At 39.2% G+C, this 19530-nt stretch overlaps 1 protein-coding gene and 1 pseudogene across 2 annotated transcripts; both read right to left on the bottom strand.

Moving 5' to 3' along the window:
- LOC110757929 (pentatricopeptide repeat-containing protein At1g09220, mitochondrial-like) overlaps nucleotides 1-8879 on the bottom strand; it is a 37744-nt pseudogene extending 28865 nt beyond the window's left edge.
- Nucleotides 8880-18478: 9599 nt separating this feature from the next.
- LOC110757946 (IAA-amino acid hydrolase ILR1-like 3) lies at nucleotides 18479-19530 on the bottom strand. Of its 2 annotated transcripts, none has more exons than XM_021959693.2 (4): nucleotides 19343-19530; nucleotides 19052-19199; nucleotides 18790-18915; nucleotides 18479-18603 (listed from the first exon to the last, which is right to left on the bottom strand). In XM_021959693.2, the coding sequence occupies exons 2-4, from the start codon at nucleotides 19163-19165 to the stop codon at nucleotides 18544-18546; spliced, it is 300 nt and encodes a 99-aa protein (XP_021815385.2). In that variant the 5' UTR covers nucleotides 19166-19199; nucleotides 19343-19530; the 3' UTR covers nucleotides 18479-18543. The 2 variants fall into 2 exon arrangements, 1 of the variants encoding a protein (XP_021815385.2); XR_015834315.1 differs by having other exon boundaries at nucleotides 18480-18597.

Here is a 19530-nt window from a genome sequence, read left to right as displayed (position 1 = left end):
AAAAGTCACGGAGGGAGCCCGTGAAGTTCTCCCACGCTCGGTTCCCGTCTGCTATGATGGCTAGCAAGCTCGTCTCGTCTTCCCCGAACCACCTAGCAACTTCTGAATCTTGTTTGAGTTGAGCCTGAAGCGATCTATGATTCCGAACATCCTCGGAAACCTGAGTAATGATAGTGTCCTTTGTCTCCTCAAGTTGCTCAATGTGCTTTTGGATTTGCTCAACTTGATCCTGGAGTTGCTTAATTTTGTCACGAGATCGTTCCACCTCTCCATCAATACTCAGAACTTCTTGCTGCTTCTTTCGGCCCAACTCGACCCTCCGCATAATAACGGCGCTGGCCGAAGAAACCTTATGCTTCAGGGCTCGACCTGCCTCTAGTTCCGCTTGGGCGATAGAATAGCAGACAATTTTCTTTTCTGCCTTCTCAAAGAGATGAGTGATTGCTTTAGTTGTGATTCGACCAGGAAAAAAGCCAGAAGCAGCCAAATTATCAAGAGAAGTTTTGAGTCTAGCTCGCTCAGTCTCGTCAGCAAAAGAAGTATAATCTTGATCTAGGTAGGCCCGAACTAAAGCTTCAGCTCCAGGATCTCGTAACATCCCAAAAGTTAAGGATGAGGTAGCTAGTCGGGTTGAAACATCATTTTTGGAAGTTGAGGCAGCCCATTGATCCAAATAGGCAAAGATATCCTCGACGGCCTGCAAAACAAATATATATATATATAAAGGTGGTTCATAAGAATGCAAAATCATCCGAGGACAAGTAGAGTGGTGACGAGACTAACTTGAGGAGGTCGACCTTTTGTCCCCGTCTCCATGAAATAATCAGCTGGGTCTCTTTGTGGGGTTGAGATGGAATTCAAAGAAGCTGGAAGTTCTATCTCAATAGCCGGTTGAGCGGCTGGGGCGTTGCCAAATCCAAGCCCTGTACCCTGAATGACCGAGGATTTTGGTGAAAGGTTCAGGAGAAATTGTAAAAGAATCGAAAAAAGAAAAATTATTACAAATTCAAGGTTACCTAAGTGGCCTCATGATAGGCCTCAGTAGTGCAGTGTCCAAATGTTAGGGCGGCCCCGCATACACCTTCCATGTCGTCAACAGCTACCTCATTCTGAAAATACCACGGAATGTAAGAATAAGGCAAAGTATAAAAAGCCCAACTAATAAAAGGAGACTTACCACAACTCCATGACTAGAAGTCGTAGTCAGCCCACCGAGATCAAGCTCAAGCGTGGAAGCGCGAGAATCCTATATTAAACTACAAGTTAAGAAACTTGCTAAAAAATTAAATAGGAAACACGAGGTAAGGGATGAACTCATTGGAGCAATTGAAGAGGAAACAGCCGATTGAGCAATTGTAGTCGAACGAAATTGGTTGGGTAGTTCCACCAACCTTATTGAGTCTTCAACATCCAAGCCTGTAGGATGCGGGTCTTTCTGATTTTTCGCGGCCGAGCGAGTGAAATATTGTTGTCTGCTGCGCAAATCTCACGGCCTGGAGTTCCGGGCCGAGGGGATATGCGTTGACACGCGGCTTCCTGCTTTTGGGTGCGGTGCGGTTGTGCGCGGGCGTGCCAGCACGGTCTACCGTGCGTCGAGATGTTGGTTTGGATAGAATGGTTAAGTGGTGCGCCTGTTTGAACTCGTCTTCTAATCAAACGATTGTAGCCGAGAGAGGAACTAATCTCGGCTGTTAGGTTCACGGCCTGAACTACAAGGCCGTTGAGTGGTGGTGTTGGTGGTGGGTTTTGGGCGGTGCTCCGGCGTGCTGCTCAGGGAGCGACGGTCGTATGATATATGGGATGAGTGAGCGAACAACAAGGATGGTGCATCGGCGCCTTGAAAATCAAGGGTCGTATGATATATTGGTGAATGAATTTTCCTTACAAACTAACACTACTCCTAGGAAAGCAAGTAAAAAGTGCATTACAAGAAAAATATAAATTGCTCCGTGGGTGGCTTTGGTTTGGTGTTTGAACCCTTCGAATGTAGCTTGAGCCTTGTATTTATAGGAAGAGTTTTTTGGAGGAGTACTCGAGGCTGAAAACCTGCATGGTGGAGCCTGATTAGAGCAAGTGGGTAGTCTAATCGACATTTGGGATCGTGAAGCATGGTGTTGTGACCCCATAAATCCTGGTGAATCTCGGCCGCCGCCCTGATCGTGGGTTCTGAGCTTTTGGCCGTGGAGACACATTTACTGCTTTGATAGTTGGTGACCTATTCTCTCAAGCTGCAAGGATTCTTGTGAGAATGTCTACATCTAATCACTTTGTTTTCTGTCGCCAAAACCTGACTTCAGTCGCTTCCCACCTTCTCTCATGCATTAAATGCTTATTTGTGGCCAGTGGGTTTGCTGCAATAAACAGGCACTACTTCATTAAATGAAGCATGGGACCCCATTATCATGTGATGATTTGACTTTAATCCCCTTGGCCGTGATTTTGCTCGGCCTCGGCCTCGGCCTATAACCAAGGCCGAGATGATCATGCCTTGGCATTTTTCCTTTGTTTTCAGGAAGGCTAATCACCTTGGCGAAACGCTGCGTTTCAGTTTTACGAGCAAGTGCTAGGGCCGAGAAAGGGGCTCCTTCGACCAGTTCATGGCCGTGATTTATTGGGCACAAACAATTGTTGGTTGGTGGAAACTCAATATCATGGGTGGAGAGGTGCCCATCTTCCGCTACCCCTGAAAGATATAGGAGGTATAAAAAAATAATAATAATAATAAAAGGGCTAAAGTTCAACAAAAATCGGCTTACCACTGTGAGAAGATAGTGCCCTCTTCTCGCCTTGATTGGAACTGGAGTCGGCAAGAGCTATCGACCCCATCTCTCTGGCTCTAGCTGCAAAAGATACAAAGTATCGATAAGACTTATAGTCAATATAAAAAAAAAAAAAAAAAAGGAGCGAAGATTAAAAGTTTACCTTTCTTCCACTGGTTGTAGGAGGATGAACAAGGACAACCTCGGAAGATCCTCGCGGTATCAGCTTTAAAGGGTTGCGAGAACCAGGTGGATGACATCCTCTCCCACCAGGACTTGAAGATATTAGTAAAACCGAATTGAGGGTCCCTAGTTGGAAAGACAAAAGGTGCGGCTAACTCGCGATTATCATTCACCAAGGAAATCACCTCACCCTTTTTCTTGAAAGATACTCTCCACAAGGAGAAATGGTTGAGAGAGTCAATCAGGGGAGCTGGAACACCCTGGATAAAACCTAATTGGCGGCCAACAACGGCAGGGTAATAGATCTCACAACCGCAATGATATTGGTTTCCTTTGCCTACCACAAGACCATAAGGAAGGTCTCGGTTGATCTCTTGCCGTTCTTTTCTGTTCTCCAAAGTAGCTGGGGTGGCAAGATCCATGGCCAAATAGCTTGGGTAACGACAATCAAGATAGATGGAAAAATCATTAGGTGACCTTTCTGAACATCCATAGAAGAAGTCGAAGCAATCCTCGACGTGATGCTTCTGTAAAGGAAGTTGAGCTATTGGCAAGTCTAGAAGTGTGTCACTCTGGAATGTGACCTCAGATGGTCCCAATTCCGGAAAATAAATATGGAGCCATAATTGAAAAAGCCATATTGGGCCCGAAACATTGCATGACATGGGTTTAGGTGACACTATTTGGTGAAGGCCTCTATAGAGATAGGCCAGGAAGATGGGACCCAAGGCCACTATTTCGCCATTTGCAAGAACTTCGGCCAAAGATTGAACTTCTTGGGTAATTTGGCCAAATTTCGAACAAGTCAAGAACTTGCACAACCACATCTATAGAAAGGCCACATGTTCCTCATAAGATACCCCATTACTCGGAGCTCCGGATGAGGACTTGGCAAAGCGAAAATAAGTTTCGACCCAGTTGTTGAAATATTTGTTGGTCCTACTATAGGATAGCTTCGAAATAGATTTTGGAAGGTCAACTGCTGAATAGTCCTTTCCATGTGGTCGAAGGCCGGCAATCGCAGCTAAATCAAGTAAAGTAGGAGTCATCATACCTAACTGGAGCCTCATGCAGTTGGTGAAGCATGACCAAAAGCATAAACTTGCTATGAGGAGGGAGCGATCACAAGGAAAAGTCCCTGTGGCGCATAGAACTAAGGCGTCATAAATCCCGATCTTATGCCAGAAGGTTTTCAGCTTTGGCTCTAGAGCTTTGAACCAATCATACCAATCTCTTTTGGGATCGCCGCCCGGATTATTTTTCTTTACCTTGGACTTTGTTCCAACTGTGGTGACGGCATTGGGAATAGGCACATTTGGCCAACCTTTGATAGGTCGAATGCTCTCCCAAGTCTTCGACCATTCAAATTTCATTTTGTAGGGTGGCTGGTCTTCATGTTGTTCAGCCCAAATCACCACCACGTCATCCGGCGGTTGAAGTAAGTAAAGAGGGCCCAGAACAAATAGGTTTTCCTGGTGTCGGACGGCAAATGATTCCTCGGGTTGGTTTTGACTTTCATCCATGGCTTTCTTCAATTGGGCCAAATGAGATGTGATTGGGTCTGGCGCCATAATCCTCCTACAAACATCAAGAATACCTGGATCAGAAAACATATAATGGCAAACACAAAAATTGCTAAGAACACTAGAATTACTCGGGCTTTCGAAAGTTTTGAATGGGAATTAAATGTTTGAAGGCAAACCAGTATGTATAATACCTTGGGTTTCCTAAAGTTAGGAGCTAAAGAGTTCTTTCAAGATTGAAGGGTAGTGCCTCCCTAGAATCTAACTCAATTCAAGATAAAGACATGCCCGAGATTGGCATAAATCCATGAAGACCAACATCTAATTCCTGACTTTCGATTCCTTTTCCCTTTTGTCAACTAAAAGCTAAGAAATCAAGGGGGCAATGTTTGAGTGTGGTTGAAAATTCACATCAATTAATTACAACCCATAAGAATGCTTTCAACAATATAATATTGTCATTGGTTTTGAGCCACAACATAATCAAATATTTGATCCATGCGGCACTCAGCATGCAAAAGGCACAAGTTAGTAGGCTCTGACCACTGTGGTTTTACACAACATTTGGAAACACACAGACTAATTTGCTTGCACTTGATTGAATTTGCTCTTTGAATAGAATGAGTACTTTGAATTTACTTTTATGGAAGGGACAATGTTTGCATGGCATGGCAGAATTCATTCATATCTATATATATATATATATATATATATATATATATATATATATATATATGCAGACCATTGCTATATATGTGAGAGGAAAAAATGCCTTAAGATCTGAAAATGATTCAAAGGCCATCAATTGGCCTGTTCAGTCTAAATTTTCATATGATAAAGAATTTGGCATGTTAAAGTGGGTTACCTGTTGATGGATTAATTGGCTATGGTTAGATGAAGGAGCTCATGCACAAAAGTTGGAGTTGAGCAGATGCAATTGATGAAAGGGGCGTGGGAATTCTCTGCAAAAGAAGAGAAAAGATGCTAAACAAGGTGAAGGGTTGCAAGTTGCAACTTGATCAAACCTTTTCAATATAAAACTAAGGATATAATATGTGCATATGATGGGGAAAAAGTGACGGGAAGATGGGCTAAAGCTTTGCTTTAGTATTTGCATGATTAGATTCACTTTATATATATATATATATATATATGTCATGATTAGACCCACCCACGGTTTGAATTATTTTGGCCAACCAAAGGCTATCATATGTATATATATGTGTTAAGGAAAAATCCTTAGTTGAGCCAGAGATCCCTGGTTGCATAAAAAATCCTCGGTTGTAAGAAATGTTCCTCAATTTAAGAATGCCAAAGTAACCCGACTCAAGAAGTATGCTTAGGAGCTCCAGCAAAAGTTTCCCTGCAAGTGGTGGAGTTTAAAGAAAGGAAGGATTAAGTGTCAACCTACCAAGATTCATTGCACCTTATATCAAGGGGTGAGTTTTCACAATCCCAATGACATTTGGGGCAGTTCATGCGTAGAGCTCCGAAAGACATTAATATTGGAAGGATTTTCAAGACAGAATTAGTTGTGGCCATTTAATGGCCAAATCCTGTGAGTGTTGCGTCGATTCAGCTGTACCAAAATGGATTCAACTGCATCCTCAACTTGTGATACTCACAAGTGCACGAGTCGTTCGGTAGTATAGCATATGTAAGTGCGAGGTTGATTCCACAAGGATTGGTGATTGAATAATCCAACTCAGTTTTCCTACACAAAACAGAAAAATAAGAAAGAAAATAAATAAAACAAGAAAGAAAGAAAAGAAAATAACTCAAGCAGATAAGTTCCCAAGTTCAATTAGATTAACGGATTGATTCTAGCTAAAGTATGATTAAGCCATGGTGTCTGGTCCTAACCTTGTATTCCAAATTCCCTAATTTGATCATCTGTTGTCTAACCTAAACTAAGCATTATGAATCCATTAAGCATAGAAGAACATTTTAAACAACCAAGTATGTATCTAATCCCTGTTGTCGAATGTCCATACATACTCTTCCTATTCATAGTTCAATTCGAATTAAAGCATGGTGTCTACTCTTAATTCAAACCAAGATAGCTAACATGCAAGCCTAAATGGTGATCAATCATTCAAACTAGCATATTAACTTATAAACATAATGAATAAGAACAAAAACCATAATTGAAACTTGGAAACTAATCAAACTTGAAACTAAAGAAAAGAATTTACATAACAATGAAAAGTAAAGTGGAACTAAGAAAAACTTAAGGAGAATTTCAGCACAAAGATTTCATTACAACAATTGAAAACTAGAAAGAGAAACTAAGAGAATTTGAGGGAGAGAAGGGAGGGGAGCTCTAGAGAAGTGTTTGAGAGCTCCCCCCCTTGGGGGTGTTTTTTGAAGCTTGAAGACTTCTCTATTTATAGGGCTAAGAGGGAGGAACATCATGATAAATTCCAACACCACCATTCCTCTTTTAATACAATCCATAACTCCCACTTCATCTTGTCTATGTTAGTGTGGTTGGAATCAATTCCATCCCATACTTCTTTTGCTGCTGCACCTCAAGCTTTCTTCACATGGGTTTTCAAAAGTGTTCAATTGTGGCTGCCTTTTACTGCCAACCCATGTGGGTTTTCTTTTGGTTGCTGGAAAAAAAGATTCTTCTGCACCAGACTTGGTGTAGGAAGGCCTGAGGTTTCAATATGTATCCAATGGGGCTCAAATTTGGATATGTCATAATAGACACCCATTGGAACAACTTTTATGAAGAATGTATTCCCATCGAGCAGTACAAGTGTACGTTTTGGGCCTTGCAAGTTGACTGCCGAAAATAGACTGGAATTGACTCATGGTGTGCATTTTGATGGGCCCACAGATTGGGCTTGGCTTCATCAATTGATATATTTGAGCAGTCCATATTGCAGTTCAGAATCTCCTCTTTCCAACCACATATTAATTGGGCCAATACAAGTTGGGAGGAGGAAGTTAAGGCCGAAACAAATTGCTAACTCAGTCTGCTTGTTTTTGCACCATTTTGCATCTTTTCCTATCCAAAACCACCATTGCTACCTAAGGCCCAATGAACTGAATGATAAACAGAAAAGGGATTAAAAGCACAAGTTTAACTCAATAACATAACCAAATCATAAGCTAGAGGGGTACAAAATGATATACAATTATGAACTGATCAGTGAGCTGAAGGAAGCTCTATAAATAGGTCGTCAGAAGAAAAGAGGAGGACCTCCGACTGAACACACAAAATCTATCTTTTTATCCTGTACTTTTCAATTCATAGTCTAAGATTTTATCTTTCAAGTTCTTCAGATTATCCAAGTTCTTCGTTTTCCTAGTGTAAGCTTACTTTCTTGCAATTTAATTTCAACTGTCTTTACATTCGAATTTAATTCAAGTCTTTATCGCTTTAATCTATTTTATCGCATTTACATTTCTGTCATCTCGTTTACTGCATTTACATTTCTCGCACTTAGATTTTTGTCATTTTGTTTACTGCATTTACATTCATTGCACTTATCACAAAAATCCTAAAACTAGTCATATAAAGCTCAAACATCCTTGACCTCAAGGAAGAAAAAGAACCTAGGCCAAGAGGAGGTTCCTTGCTTGGCCAATCAATCGTTTGATTAAAAGTTAGAAGCGCAAACACACTCACACGATTTTTCCATCCAAGCCATCAAGTGGCTTGGTGGTGGCACGCCTACGCATCTCAAGAGAAGAAGGACCAAAAAATCCTTCCATTAGCCTACCTGGCCAAAAAGAAGGAAACAACATGACACAACAGTAGAGAGACCGAGCCAATTTAAGCTCACCCCATTTGGCCGAACCAGTTATCATCACATTCCAAGTCACAGAATTCCAATCGGGCATTTCGTAGAACATGTGGAGAGCAAGGAGCAAAGAGCCACAAGCAACATACATATTAAGCAAGGCAGTTTGAACATAACATGGAAATGGAAACCAAGTTTGTGAGTGAGGGCATGGATTTGGGTACCTGGGTTGTTGCATTTTAAGGTAATGGAGGCATGGAGAAGAAAGGAGTAGGTGAAGGAGTCGAAGGAAAGCGAAAAATGTTGGAGGTGTTTGTAGAAAGTGAAAGCTTCACGAGGGAAAGGGCCAAAGGAATAGCAACGAAGCAAAGTGTTGAAGAGGAAAAGATGGGTAGTTGAAATGGAGTGATGGAGGAGAAAGCCAGAGGTGAGAATGTGAGAGTGGATTTGTTGGGTGGCTGAGCGACTAGTTGGGTTTTTTAGCAAGATAGAGGCCAAGTGCCCTGGTTGCTTGATCTGGGTTGGTGTTGAAGACAATGAAGAAGGTGAAGAAAAACAAAGGGCTTGAGCTCAAATTCAGCCTCACCATCAGGCACGACCCATGATTCAGAATGATGGGTTCTGTTCTGGTAGAATGAGAACTTGGCGGGAAAGCCCATAGGTTTTGGTGATGTCAACTAATTTCTATTGGAAAAAGAAAAAAAACTAATTTCTGACCCATGAGTTTAGCAACCTCTTTAGGCTCCGTTTGGTTCATGGCAAAGAAGGCTTAGGGATAGGAAATCAATTGCTTTTCCATATTTGGTAAGTCCAGGCATGGAAAATTGTTGCCTTGCACATGAGAAAGTATGAGGGAAAGTGAAGCCCTCCTCTCCCTTGGATTTTGTTTTCCTCTTCATAGGAAAGATTGGGAAAATGAGCCAATATTAAATACACATTTTTCATGATCATATTGCTGTTGTGTAGATACAGCTGCACCAAAATGGATTCAGTTGCATCCTCAACTTGTGATACTCGCAAGTGCACGAGCCGTTCGGTAGTATAGCGTATGTAAGTGCGAGGTCGATCCCACGAGGATTGGTGATTGAATGATTCAATTCATTTTCCCTACACAAAACAGAAATGAAAAAGAAAGGAAATAAATAAAACAAGGAAGAAAGAAAATAACTAACTCAAGTAGATAAGTTCCCAAGTTCAATTAGATTAACGGATTGATTCTAGCTAATGTATGATTAAGCCATGGTGTGTGGTCATAACCTTGTGTTCCTAATTCCCTAATTTGATCATTTGTTGTCTAACCTAAAATTAAGCATTAGGAACCCATTAAGCATAGAAGAACATTTTAAACAACCAAGCATGTATCTAATCCCTGTTGTCGAATGTCCATACATACTCTTCCTATTCATAGTTCAATTCGAATTAAAGCATGGTGTCTACTCTTAATTCAAACCAAGATAGCTAACATGCAAGCCTAAATGGTGATCAATCATTCAAACTAGCATATTAACTTATAAGCATAATGAATAAGAACAAAAACCATAATTGAAACTTGGAAACTAATTAAACTTGAATACTTAAGAAAGAATGTACATTACAAGAAAAATAAATTACAACTAAGAAAACATTAAAGAAAGCTAGAATTGAGAACTAGAAAGGAAAACTAAGAGAATTTGAGGGAGAGAAGGGAAGGGAGCTCTAGAGAAGTGTTTGAGAGCTCCCCCCCTTGGGGTGTGTTTACAAGCTTGGGAAACCTCACTATATATAGGCCTAAGGAAGCTGAAAATCTGATTTAAGTATGGCTAATGCATACAACACTTGTTTTATAAAATCTGAAATGGTTGATGCACTTCACTAATGCATACAACACTTCCATTATAAAATCTGAAATGGTTGATGCACTTCACTAATAAATCCCACCAGCAGCCCTAGCTCATCTTCATGTCACCATGACCAAGCTTCCAACCAGAAATAATAGCTCATCCTGAGGTCAGCATGACCAGCAACTTCAAGGGCTTACGAATTGGGCTTCCCTTAAGCAAATTAAGACTTTAAGTACTCAAACTTGAAGTTCAGAATGTCTTCTTTCCAGCCATATATCATTTGGGCCAATCCAAGGTCGGAGGAGGAAGTTAAGGCCAAAACAAATTTCTAACTCATTTTGCGCGCTGATAAAATCCATCCTGAGCATGGCTCTGTGTTTGCTAGGTAACAGACTCCATATTTATCCAATGGGGCTGAATTTTGGATATGTTATATTACACACCCATTGGAACAACTTTCATGAAGAATGTGGCCTCATCCGAGCTATGTAGGTTGCTGAAACAAAGCTTGCAATATGACCTACGAAACTGGGCTGGCAGGGGACTGTAGCCAAAATTGAGTTTGTCTTTACGCTCTTCATCCATTTATCCAAATTAGGCCCTAACATGCATGGATTGCATCATTTACTATCCAAAGCCATCATTATTACCTAAAGCTCAATGAACTGAAAGATAAACACAAAAAGGATTAAAAGCACAAGTTTAACTCAAAAACATAACCAAATCATAAGCTAGAAGGGTACAAAATGATATACAATTATGAACCGATCAAATACCCCCAAACCTAGATTTTGCTAGTCCTCGAGCAAAACAACACAAAACAAAGTTAAAAACAAAACAAGAAGTTAACTAGACCACTTTCGTAGGTAACTCGATTGCATTTAGCATATGCAACAAGCCTTTAAACCTCTAGGCATCCCTAGTAGGAGGAGTTGTGTCTCCTGAGGGTTTAACAGATACGATACCCACAAACGTTTTACTGACTCTGTAAAACAAAGTAATTAGAAAACTTAAAGATTGTTAGTCCTTAAGCAAAACCAAAAACAAAAACAAACACAAAAACACAAAGAACTTAAAACAATTTTTCCGAACATTTTCTGAAGAGAAATGACTCATGCACATGACTTAAACGTTTTAACAATAAAAGCTCAATTTTTAGACATTATTTACAAAGCGGCAAAGTTCTAAACACAATATGCTCAAAGTGTAGTAGTGTGATAGCCAAATGCAACAAATTCCCCAATCTTAGTTTTCACACAATTTCAAAAATCATACAAAGCATAAGTTCAACTTCAAATCTCACCAAAGTTGTCCTCTCACAAATGAATCACTCAGAAGAGGGCTATAATGCACACTCAGTTATAAACATGAGAATAGAGTTAAACCATAAGGGACTTAACTCGCAATAGAAATATGAAGAACTTGCATTAATATGATCTCAAGAAGGATGTCAAACACTTAAAAGTAGAAAAATGAATGCAATTCAACCACATGACATTTAAGATCAATTTAGGTCTTTAACATGGGTTGTAATGGGGCCAAGGGTGTAAGGTGAGTAAGAAATGAAGGATATGGATAATACAAAGTCCAAGGAACTCGCAATGCAAGAGCATAAAATAATTGTTTACAAGACTTCGAATCATCACGATTAGATTTTTTTCTTTTACCTGATCAAAACTCCTTATACCCTTCATTTACATTGATTCACTCCTTTCCTGAACAACCACCAATTTATTTTGAAGGCCCAAAAATGAAATTTCATTCAACCACCACTTAATCACAACTTTTCTCTTTTCTTTCACCAATTGTGTGAATTTTTTTTTTCTTCGAAATTCCCAAACTTAGTATGAAAAACACATCCCAATTAAAGCTCATGAGTTCTTTAGAAAGGTAAATATTTGTTTTTCAGGCTAAGGCGAGGAAATATAATTGGTTAAATGAAAGAAAAGGTTTACATGTAGGCTCAAAATGGTTAACAATGGAAAATCATGCTTAAGCATGCATAAGGTTAGCTTGAAAGGCACAAACGATCCAAAGAAGGCCTTAATATCATTTCTTTAAATGTCATGAAATCAAATTGCATAAGAATGAATGACTTTTAAGTGTTCAACCAAATCAATGAATAATGAGATCAAACAACAACTTTGATGACAAGAAAATAAGAGTATGTGTATAACACTCATGAAATGAAGCACAAGGCTCAAAAGCTCACATTATATGGTTATATAAGTCTAATTTGTGCTTGATACAATTCTTTGGGTCATGCAAATCCTTTAATTGGAAAATTATGAAACAAATGGCAAGTGTAAAGAAGGTTTCAAACATATCATGCTAGAACAATGCCAAATTTTTTTTTATTTTTTAATAAAGAAAAAAAAACACTAAAATAAAATGAAATCCAATTTTTATTTAAGTCATGCAAACATTTATCACTATCTCATCATAAGTGTTCGGAAAGTGACTCAAAACAAAAACAAAACAAAACAATACTTAAAATAAAAACAAGCAAAAAAAATAAATAAATTTTTTTTTTTTCAATTATTTTTTTTTTAATTTTAAGAAAAACCAAATTTACTTGCTAAACTCCAATACCCCCAAACCTAGAAATGAGCATTGTCCTCAATGTTTAAAAATTAGCCACAAACAATGTCATAACAACAAATGAAAGGTATTAAAGCAAATAAAAAAAATCACAAAATCACAAAAGAAAACAAAAACAAAACAATTATAAAATAAAAATTACAACACAAACAAACAAACAAAAAATAAAACAGTAAACCCTAATCACACAATTCTGAAACCCAAAAAAATTTTGAAGCCCAAAGCCCACAATTTCGAAACACAAACCACGGTGAATTTAACCCACTTTGAAACCCAAACTAAAGTGAAACCCGACCCACAATTTGTTTTCATTTCCGGCTTTTTATTATTATTTAGTTTTGTAAAAACAAACTATCGAACCGTGACAGCAACACAAAGAGCGGGATTTTAACATGGGTCATGATGTCTCGGTTCAGTGTAAGGGACCAACAGACAGGGCGAGACACGTGTCGACGCATAGAGGCGCCGCAGACTCCACAAGCAAAAATTACGGGCTCATGGAAAGGCGCGAAGACTTTACTGAACGCGTTCGTTCAGAAAAGACACGTCGTGATAAATGAGTTGGGTATGGTTGGAAGGCGAGAAGGTTGTGGGACTCAAGGAATGCTGGAGATTCAGAAAATGCTCAGATGCTGTAATGGCTAGGGTTTGTCAAAGACTAAGTCTATAAGAAAGGGTGAAAAAAAACGCAAACTCAGAAACACACAAAAGAGAAAAGAAAGAAAGAAGAAAAGAGAGTGAGAAATCAAATGGCCTCTAACTACCCATTTTCGTTGGATCTCAACCTAGCTCCACCGACTCAGACACGAGGCCAAGCAGCGGCACCAGTATGGATGCCCTACTTTGCTTCTGCACGGGGGCCTGTGACAGTAACTGACTCAATACTCCTGGACAACGATGTTGCCATTGGAGTGGCTAGAAATTTAGTGACTCCTAAAGATATACGTGTGCTGGGGACAAGGGATGACAACCGGGTCGTGAGCGATGCCCTGGCACTGAGCGTGCAGAGTACAGCAACAGTCGCAAGTTTGGGTCATCGCCTACTTGCGAAGTCCCATGAGGTAGAGGTGCTGAAAGGTCAGTTGGCGGCGGAGCGAAGTATGGTTGAGGAGTGTCAGACTGCTATAAAAAGTTTGAAAAGGGAGAGGTCAAGGATAGTGGAGGTGAATCGACACCAGCTAGAAGTATTGCGGGACGAGAATAGAAACCTATCAAAGATGGTAGAGTTGTACTCTCGCGACATGCGAAAACAGCTGGAAGACCTAGACAGACCGGGTAAACGCAAACAAGCAGATCGCGAGAGTAGTTACGCTCAAGCTAAGATTGCGATCTTTGGGAGCTCAAGTGATGAGCCCCAAGAAGCTGTGCGTGAAGCCCCGGAAGAGGACAGCCAGAGGGCCAAACTCAAAGCTCCAATGGTTGAGACACCAAGCACTGAGAAGAAATGATTTCCTACTGCATTATTGTTGTTTTTATTTTATTTTGTTGTTTTTGTATTTTCGTTATTTTGTTTCGGCAATAAAAGAGTAAGGTTGCAGAAAGAAAAAGAAAAAGAAAAAGAAAACACACTTCCCAACTAAAATAAAACAAAGACGATAAACGGAAAAGAAAACACATTTCCCTAACTAAAATAAGACAAAGATGATAGCCGAAAGGGAAAGGCAAAAACACAAAGCACTAGAAAATGAAAGTAACGGGCAAAAACATTAAACACCAGAAAACACGGAGGAAAAAAAAAAGAAAAGTAGAGTAAAGGTGCTCCCCCTTGAAGCGATTAGGTCGAGCATGCCCGGGAAATCCGAAATGGTGTTGGCTCTCTCTCATCAGCATATGTCTATTTAAACCACACCTCTGCAAGCGGATGATACCCAGCATTTCTTCCTGCAACTCAAGGAAAAACATCAAAAAATCCAGAAACAGAAAAAAAAAAAATGGCATCCTCATGCACTCACCTTGATGATCTCAACCTTGAGCTCTCACTTGCACCACCGAATGCCCAGACAAGGGCTCCTCCAAACACTGTTTTTCCAAACTCTTCATATCATCACGGCACGGCCTCAAACTTTGCTGAGGCAATACCGAACTTTTCTGAGGCACTGCCGAACAGAGCAGTGCTGCTAGGAGGCATGATTAGCAGCAAGCTCACTCCGACAGATCATCTGCATGTGGCACAGAGGTCTGACAAGGCAGCGGTAGAGGAGTCCCACAATTTAACTGTGCTCCACGCGGTCTCCGCTACCAATTTGGGCATGCGCCTACTAGCGAGGACAAGGGAGTGTGCCGCGATGAGCGAGGAAATAGCTTCCTTGAAGGCTATGGTGGCGGACTTGCAGAAGCGGCTCTACTGTGCCAATCAGCACGTGGAAGCACTGCAAAGAAAAAATGAGGACCATGTGGAGCTGCTGCAGATTCTACAAGTGCGAGAAAATAGAGGCAAGCCATGATGATGAAGAAGATGAAGAATATTTCTTTTTTTTTTGTTTTTTGTTTTTTTTTTTTGTTTTTTGTTTTTTTTTTTTTGTTTTTGTTGTTTTGTTGTTTTTTTTTTTTTTTTTTATGCAATGTTTGAAATAAAAAATGTGTTTTAACACTCAGAAATAAACTAACCAACCAAACCACGTAAATAAAAACATAAACTAACTTAACGAAACAAAAACAAAAACAAATCAAAAACAAAGACTCAACAGAAAAGAAAACAAAGAAAATAAAAATAAACTTAATTTAAAAACACACGAATATACAAGCAACTCACGGATGACCAGTTAAGGGCCTCAGAAAACACAGCCAGGGGATCCGGGAAGGTTGGAGGGGTCACAATGGTCCCGCTTAAAACCCAAACTTCTTAGACACCGAAGGTGTCGCCTATAGAACTCCTAGACACTGTATTGACGGAAGTGCTCACTGGAGTTACCATAAGTCAGCTCATATGAAAAATCTTTTTAAAATTTTTAAGATAAGAAACAAAAACAAATTAAGATAAAATGGAACAACAAACCATAAACGAAAATGAACTAAGTACTCTAAACAAATTCAAACAAACAACATAAATTGTTGTACTAAAAGAAACAAACCAATAAACCAAAGAAAAACACAAACAGCACTTTCTATCACCCGTTTATCACCATTTGGACAGATTCGTTTCTCTGTTTTTCAGCTTCGACCTGTGTTCAGTTTTTAGGCTATAACTTTCCAACCGTGAGTCCAAATTTTACGTTCTTTATATGGTTGGATTCAGCATAGAAAAACAAAGAACTCTCGTGGACCAAAAGGCAAAAACAACTACGAAAATAAACAGAATTCAAAGAAGAGAAAGGATTGAAATGCTCCCCCTTGAAGCGATTAGGTCGAATGTGATGCACTTGGAGGTCGCGACTTCTCCCATTGCTCCACACTTCCCATTCTTATGATTGAGGTTGCCATCTCTCTCCATTTTTATTAAGCTATCATAAATTGCTAAAACAAACACACAAACTTGAAATGGAATTAAAAGGATTAGGAAATAAAAACTAAAATGAAAAGGAAAATCAACACACATCCAATTCCATGCTTCAAAGCAACAAGCACCAATGGGTTGTGTAAGCTGGGACTTAAACCCAGTTCTCTTGCTTGTTGGGCAATTGTCCTTTTCTGTTGGACTACAAACACAACTTGTCCATTAACGTCATTAACTTTAAAACTTGAAATTGTCTAGTTAAGAAAAAAAAAAATAATAAAGTAGGAAAGCCAAATAGAATCAAACAATGTTACCGATCCCCGGCAACGGCGCCAAAAACTTGTTGTGTAGATACAGCTGCACCAAAATGGATTCAGTTGCATCCTCAACTTGTGATACTCGCAAGTGCACGAGCCGTTCGGTAGTATAGCGTATGTAAGTGCGAGGTCGATCCCACGAGGATTGGTGATTGAATGATTCAATTCATTTTCCCTACACAAAACAGAAATGAAAAAGAAAGGAAATAAATAAAACAAGGAAGAAAGAAAATAACTAACTCAAGTAGATAAGTTCCCAAGTTCAATTAGATTAACGGATTGATTCTAGCTAATGTATGATTAAGCCATGGTGTGTGGTCATAACCTTGTGTTCCTAATTCCCTAATTTGATCATTTGTTGTCTAACCTAAAATTAAGCATTAGGAACCCATTAAGCATAGAAGAACATTTTAAACAACCAAGCATGTATCTAATCCCTGTTGTCGAATGTCCATACATACTCTTCCTATTCATAGTTCAATTCGAATTAAAGCATGGTGTCTACTCTTAATTCAAACCAAGATAGCTAACATGCAAGCCTAAATGGTGATCAATCATTCAAACTAGCATATTAACTTATAAGCATAATGAATAAGAACAAAAACCATAATTGAAACTTGGAAACTAATTAAACTTGAATACTTAAGAAAGAATGTACATTACAAGAAAAATAAATTACAACTAAGAAAACATTAAAGAAAGCTAGAATTGAGAACTAGAAAGGAAAACTAAGAGAATTTGAGGGAGAGAAGGGAAGGGAGCTCTAGAGAAGTGTTTGAGAGCTCCCCCCCTTGGGGTGTGTTTACAAGCTTGGGAAACCTCACTATATATAGGCCTAAGGAAGCTGAAAATCTGATTTAAGTATGGCTAATGCATACAACACTTGTTTTATAAAATCTGAAATGGTTGATGCACTTCACTAATGCATACAACACTTCCATTATAAAATCTGAAATGGTTGATGCACTTCACTAATAAATCCCACCAGCAGCCCTAGCTCATCTTCATGTCACCATGACCAAGCTTCCAACCAGAAATAATAGCTCATCCTGAGGTCAGCATGACCAGCAACTTCAAGGGCTTACGAATTGGGCTTCCCTTAAGCAAATTAAGACTTTAAGTACTCAAACTTGAAGTTCAGAATGTCTTCTTTCCAGCCATATATCATTTGGGCCAATCCAAGGTCGGAGGAGGAAGTTAAGGCCAAAACAAATTGCTAACTCATTTTGCGCGCTGATAAAATCCATCCTGAGCATGGCTCTGTGTTTGCTAGGTAACAGACTCCATATTTATCCAATGGGGCTGAATTTTGGATATGTTATATTACACACCCATTGGAACAACTTTCATGAAGAATGTGGCCTCATCCGAGCTATGTAGGTTGCTGAAACAAAGCTTGCAATATGACCTACGAAACTGGGCTGGCAGGGGACTGTAGCCAAAATTGAGTTTGTCTTTACGCTCTTCATCCATTCATCCAAATTAGGCCCTAACATGCATGGATTGCATCATTTACTATCCAAAGCCATCATTATTACCTAAAGCTCAATGAACTGAAAGATAAACACAAAAAGGATTAAAAGCACAAGTTTAACTCAAAAACATAACCAAATCATAAGCTAGAAGGGTACAAAATGATATACAATTATGAACCGATCAATTGCCCCCATGAACAATTTAGAATTAGGACTGGGCACGGTCCGGTTCAGCACGATTTTCATATAAAATTAAAACCAAAACCGATACTGTTCATCGATCCGGTCCGGTCCAATTTTTATGACATTTTAATAACAAACCTGAACCAAACCGGAGCAGTTAGATTCGGTTCGATTTTCGATTTTCCCGGTTTAGGCCGACTCCAAAGCCCAATCGATTTTTTTGTTTTTTTTTGTTTTACATTTCTAGCTTTAAGCCCAATTTTGTTTTTGCTTTTTGTGTGGATATTTCCAGCTTCAAGCCCAACCGAATTTTTAAACTTTTTGGGCTTAAAAATCACAATTGGCCCACTTAACATATTGAATCAAGCAATCATTCTTTAGCAAAAATAATAAAATAATAAAATAATAAAATAATAAAATAATAAAATAATCCAACATTAAATTTAAAATTACAACCAAATTTATAATGAAGCAAACTAAATTACAACCAACTTTTAAATTACAGTTCCATTTTCTTTGTTGCCGCATCTCAGAAGCTCCAATGATCTCTGTTTCTACCAAAAACACAAAAGAATAAATTAATAAAAGTTTAAAAATACCAGTTTATAAGAATAATTCAAAAGTTGCATTTGGTGAAATATGAGATGTAAATCCTTTGAATATAGTGACGTTTTTCCTTGTTGAATCCACAGAAAATTTGAAACTTGTGCTCATACTGCACAACATAAAACTTAACTGACCTTAAGTTTGTCTTTCCGTTGATTAAGCAACTTAGCAGCGCCAACAAGCATGGTGGTGTGAGCATCATGACCACAACCGTGCATTTTACCATCAACCTTACTCTTGTGCTCCCACTCAACAAGCTCCTAAAAATCCCCACCCCACAACCCATCAATTACTACGCTTATAAAATTAATACAAAAAGAAAATGAAAAAAAAAAAAAAAAAAAAAAACCTTTCTCAAACTGACAGAACAAAAAATAAAAAGAAGTTGGGGTTTACTTGCAATGGGAGGGCGTCCATGTCAGCTTGAATTGGAGCCAATTTAGGGAACAATACCAGTTTTGGCAATTGGGTATGTGTATGAGATGCCAAGTTGGTCCAGTTCTCTGCCATCTTATGGAGACCAACCACTGTTTATCTTGCTGGGCTGCGTTGAGAAAGTCATGAAGGTATGGACAACCAACATGGCCAATATTGATTAATAGAAATTCAGAAAAACAGATTTGAGAAAAATCTTTGGAATCTACTAAAAACCACAAAAAAAAAAATAGGGGAAAAGAAAGAACTCACCCTCTCATCGTTGTCGTCATCATCATCGATGAAGGTATGGGCTCACTCTCATTGTCGTTGTCGTCTATGTGTCCCTCGCCATCATCACCTCCTTCACCTTCTTCGTCGGAGAGAGAGAGGATGAGGAGAAAGAGATAATAGAGAAGGGGCGGCTGAGAAAATTATGAAGGGGAGGAGAGATGGGGAGA

This window comes from Prunus avium, chromosome 3 (genome assembly GCF_965620075.1).
Source record: "Prunus avium chromosome 3, drPruAviu1.hap1.1, whole genome shotgun sequence".
Classification (NCBI taxonomy): domain Eukaryota; kingdom Viridiplantae; phylum Streptophyta; class Magnoliopsida; order Rosales; family Rosaceae; genus Prunus; species Prunus avium.
This window is presented reverse-complemented; position numbering and strand designations above follow the sequence as displayed.

Coding starts and splice junctions, on each gene's coding strand:
- LOC110757946 (XM_021959693.2), bottom strand. CDS start 19,165: ATGGCAGAGAACTGGACCAACTTGGCATCTCATACACATACCCAATTG. Junction 18,916..19,051: donor TGGACGCCCTCCCATTGCAA/GTAAACCCCAAC, acceptor GGGGATTTTTAG/GAGCTTGTTGAGTGGGAGCA. Junction 18,604..18,789: donor AACGGAAAGACAAACTTAAG/GTCAGTTAAGTT, acceptor TGTTTTTGGTAG/AAACAGAGATCATTGGAGCT.